Source organism: Sceloporus undulatus, chromosome 1, assembly GCF_019175285.1.
Source record: "Sceloporus undulatus isolate JIND9_A2432 ecotype Alabama chromosome 1, SceUnd_v1.1, whole genome shotgun sequence".
NCBI lineage: Eukaryota > Metazoa > Chordata > Lepidosauria > Squamata > Phrynosomatidae > Sceloporus > Sceloporus undulatus.
Window position 1 is genome coordinate 179,402,210 of NC_056522.1, and position 4,378 is coordinate 179,406,587.

Below are 4,378 nucleotides of genomic sequence, written 5' to 3' on the forward strand. Positions count from 1 at the left end.
AGTCATTATCAAATATTTAATTTGTAATAAAAAATGAATGAATGATCCTCTGTGTCTGATCAACAAAACAGTTTTACAGTATAAAAGCATTAAATAAATAAGTGCTAAGTGTTCAGCACGAAAAAAAACAAGCGCTGGCGACAGCATCTAATCAAACACTTTTGATGAGACGTAGCCACATTATGCAGTAAATTTGCAGAACACTCATGAGAAAGATTGCTCTTAGTGAAGTGAAACCGAGGAAATCTAACATACCCTGATCTAAAACCAACATTTACAAGAGAATGACACTTAAAACGATAAAAAGCCCCGACGTAAATTGAGTGTGGAAAATAGCAGTGCAATGTGGCTATCAGGAGCCTGAATTCACAGAAGTAGGTATCATTTACACTGGAAAGGGGAAGGTAGTCCAAACCTGCACTTTTTGCTTAACTAACAGACACCTCTGCAGAATCTGTTTGTAAATCAATAGAGCAAGGGCTTAAGAGCAGTAGGCTAAGTGACTGAGTCCTTAAATGACTCATAGGCGTGGTACAGATTGCCCCTTTTCTCGATGGATTGGGGCCAGGGCAACCTCACCGGCAGCCTAGAGGCCCCAATCCGGCACTTTTCGAGACTATGGAGAAGCGGCAAAAGGGATGTCCTTGGGGCTTGGCCCCAGGACACTCTAACAGGCGCATCCCAACAGGTGCAGCCATGGGAGAAAGGAGCCTCCTGGCCCCTTTCTCCCATGGCTTAGTTCCTGTGGCCGTCTGGTTACCGCACGGGAGTGAAGCTTGTGGCGCTGCAACCAAAAGGAGCTGCCTAGTGCAGCTCCTTTGTTGCTGCGCCACAACCAGGAAGTGGCGCCATTATGATGCCACTTCCTGTGTGCCACATTTGGGCGCTCAGAGGGGGCGCCGGGATCATGGCGGCCCCCGTGTAGATGGGAGGCTGCCATGATGCCGGCACAGTCCTGTACTAGGGTTAGGGAGTGTGTGGATAGTGTGTGCTCCCTAACCCTAGTATCGGCACGAGTACACCACTTTATGGTGGTTTGTACCGCACCAAAAAGAGTATCTTTTTACAGGAGGCTCTGAGCCTCCTGAAGAAATCAAAGAGCTTGTTTGTGTGACATTTCCAAAATGAGGTTCTAGCCCTGTGATGGCAAACCTATGGCACGCATGCCATGGGTGGCACACACCATTTCGCTAGGAACGGGCCCAGGACAAGGACTCCTCCCTGCCTTTTCCTGGCCTCCAGCTGTTCATAGCCCATTTCTTGGCTTCTGCGGGACCCTTTGGGACCCTCAGAGGCTGGGAAACTGTGAAGGGCAGCAACCAGAGGAGCATGCCTCTAGTCGGCCTCCTCCAAAGCCCATTTCTTGGTCTCTGAGTGTCCTGCCTTTGGCTCCTGCCCTCCAGACAGCTGGAGGCCAGAAAAGGGGGATGGAAGCCCCACCGCCTAAAGGGTGGAAACCCTACCCCCTGGAGGGTGGAAACACTGCCCCCTAAAGGGCGGAAGTCCCACCCTCCCAGAGACCAGAAGCCCCACCCCCAGCACTAGGTAGAGCCTGGTGCAGATAAAAAAAACAGTTGGGGCATGTGGCCTCAAAAGGGTTTGCCATCACTTGCTGCAAACAGTGAAATCTCAGAAGTTGGGGGCAGGATGTTGCAGACGCAGACTCTCATCAGGACGTCTCATGATTGGGGTTGCTGTGCTACTGCTAGCCATTGCCATGGTTAGCGTTAAAAGAGAGCGAGCACATGTAACTGAACATGCTTACATTAAAGTGGTGGATCTTAACCTTTTTAGGATCAGAGCCCTTCTGGAATCTGAGGAGTTACAGACCTCTGTCTTGTAACATGGCAACAAAGATGTCCTATGTCACTTTACCTTCCTTTTCAATATACTAATAAGAGCTATGTGTGGTCTGAGTGTTGGATTATGACTCTGGAGACCAGGGTTTCAATCCTGACTCACCTATGGAAACCCATATAGCCTTGGGTAAATTATACTCTATCAGCCTCTGAGGATGGCAATGGCAAACCCCCTCTGAAGAAACCTGCCAAGAAAACCCTGTGATAGAGTCACCTTAGAGTCACCATAAGTTATAAACAAATGAAGGCACACAACCACAATAACCACATTTTGACTTTTTTAAAAAAGGAATTTATTTTTACAAACACAATCTTCAAAGTTAACAGAAAAGGGAAAAAAGATTTTAGCAACCAATTCAGACTCTGTCTTAATAACCCTTGCTTTTAAAGAGTTTGACATTTGGCCATCTTAGTGTACAATAGGGTGGGAAGTCACTAAGGTCTTGGGGCCACCATGTTCCATTTTCCAGCTCCCTTAAAGGACCTCATTTCCCCATTTCTTCTAAATTGGCAGTAGTAGTAAGGTCTTCTCCATGTTTTGATAGGTTTTTTTTTAGGGGAGAGAGGTTATTTGGGATTAAGGTAGGTACAGGGAGGGCATAGTGCCTGGAGTCTTCTGGGAGCATTCCTGGCCATTCGTAGGCTGAATGTTTTTGCAGTGGAACGAAGCTGGGGGTGGTGGTGGCAGGAAGCACACAGTTCACACCTCCAGTGTGTTGGAGCTGATTTTTATAGCACACAATATGCTGTCATTAGCATCCAGTGTTTGTGTGGTGTTTATTAAATATACCCTTTAATAAATTAGCTGTAACAAGAATGTTTATGATGTATCAGGAATGTAGGTAGGCTGGGAAGTAAAACTGAGCATCAGAAGAGAGCTTCACAGGACTGCTCACTATCTAACTAAAAATAACCCAGTTTCATTTTAACTGCTATAGCTCCATCCTATACCCTGGGGTTTGTAGTTTTACAAGGTCTTAAGCCTTTTCTGCCAGTGCTGGTGCCTCATAAAACTGCACATCCCAGGATTCTGTAGGATGGAGCCAGTTAAAATGGTATCAAACTACATTATTTCTATAGTGTAGATGCACTCCAAGGAGCTCTTCATTTCCTCATATTGTCCAAAAATCAGTTAGATTAGCATTTATTGTATGCCACTGTAGCAACTTTACAAGTGTGTAAACTTTACCTGTATATGACTATTTCATATAGTATTTCAGTCCCAAGTGTAACACCATTAATTAAGTCTCAACACAGATAAAAGTCAGCAGTGGATGATAATGTTTTAGACATTCTAACAATTTGGCCCAGGTTGCTAATACTTAAGCAGTGACAGTAGCAACTATAAAAGCACTCAATTAAGCTATAGGACCAAGCAACCGTTGATTTACTGGAACTTATTTATTCAAGTAGATATTTAATAAATGTACCTATTCACACACTTTGGTAACTAAGCCGGTTTGTCCTAAGCACACAAACACTGGATGCCAAGACACTGATGTGCCTGAGCATTGGCAGTACAATCTGCAGACTTACCTGTGCTGCTTTTCAGCTCGCTCAAGTATAGATACCGTGTCATGTTTAACAGATCAAGGATGAAAGGAAACAGCAACATGTAATCTAATCCCAAAAGAAGCTTAGGGTAGTGCATACATATTGCCTAACTTGGTAAAAAGCCAAAAACACAAATGTGGAGAGGACCCGGAGGGAAATCCTGCTTGATGTTATTGTTCTTTGTTAAATAAACAAAACTTTATTTTAAATATAGCCTACTGGAAGAGGAAGTGATCAGGATATCTGGACATGAGAAACAATCATGTAGTAACAAATAGCTGACTGACATAACCTTATTTCACCAAAATGCAGTTTCCACAGTCTATAAAACAAGAAAACTTGATTAAAAGATTTTCTTCTCCCTATAGCAATTAGCACAATACTGTAAAAGCCCTAATTTATTTTCTTCTTTTTGGCTGGAACCGGAGTCTTCTTTGCAGACTTGCTGTGAGGTTTGGGTTCGTATAGTGCATTTCGTAGAAATCTTGAAGCAGCACCCTTATCCAGTTTGGCAGCTTTCTTCTTGTCTGTTATCTCTTTCACTCTGTTCATGTATGTTCGTATTCTTTCCTGAAAAATGAGGAAATATTTAAAGCATATATACATAGACATGATTTCCTACCATGGGATAAAGATTCAGAAATTTTTAGATAAACCAGCAAAAGCAGACATCACTGCTTCTTTACATACTCCAGAACTCAACTCCACAGAAAACTGACATTAGTGCAAGTAACCAAGGCAGTTCTCATGTTGATTCAGTATTTCAAAGTACAACTGATACCTTCAAATGTTTTTTTTTTAAAAAACTAGTCTCAATTATCAAAGTAATCTTAAGGAGACTTTTTTAATGTTCCTAGTGGATATTCTTATGAACCCCTATATTGCATTTAAGACAGCGATGGGCAACCAATCCAGATTCAATGGTTGCATCCCATCACTTGATGTGACTGCCCCATTCCCACACC

At 43.2% G+C, this 4,378-nt stretch overlaps 1 protein-coding gene across 2 annotated transcripts in view; it reads right to left on the reverse strand.

The window, feature by feature from the left end:
* Window positions 1-2,128: 2,128 nt before the first annotated feature.
* C1D (C1D nuclear receptor corepressor) overlaps window positions 2,129-4,378 on the reverse strand; it is an 18,258-nt gene continuing 16,008 nt past the window's right edge. For both annotated transcript variants that reach the window (XM_042445531.1, XM_042445530.1), the window contains exon 5: window positions 2,129-3,983. In XM_042445531.1, the coding sequence (XP_042301465.1) occupies window positions 3,807-3,983 (177 nt within the window). In that variant the 3' untranslated portion in view covers window positions 2,129-3,806. The remainder of the gene's footprint in view (window positions 3,984-4,378) is intronic.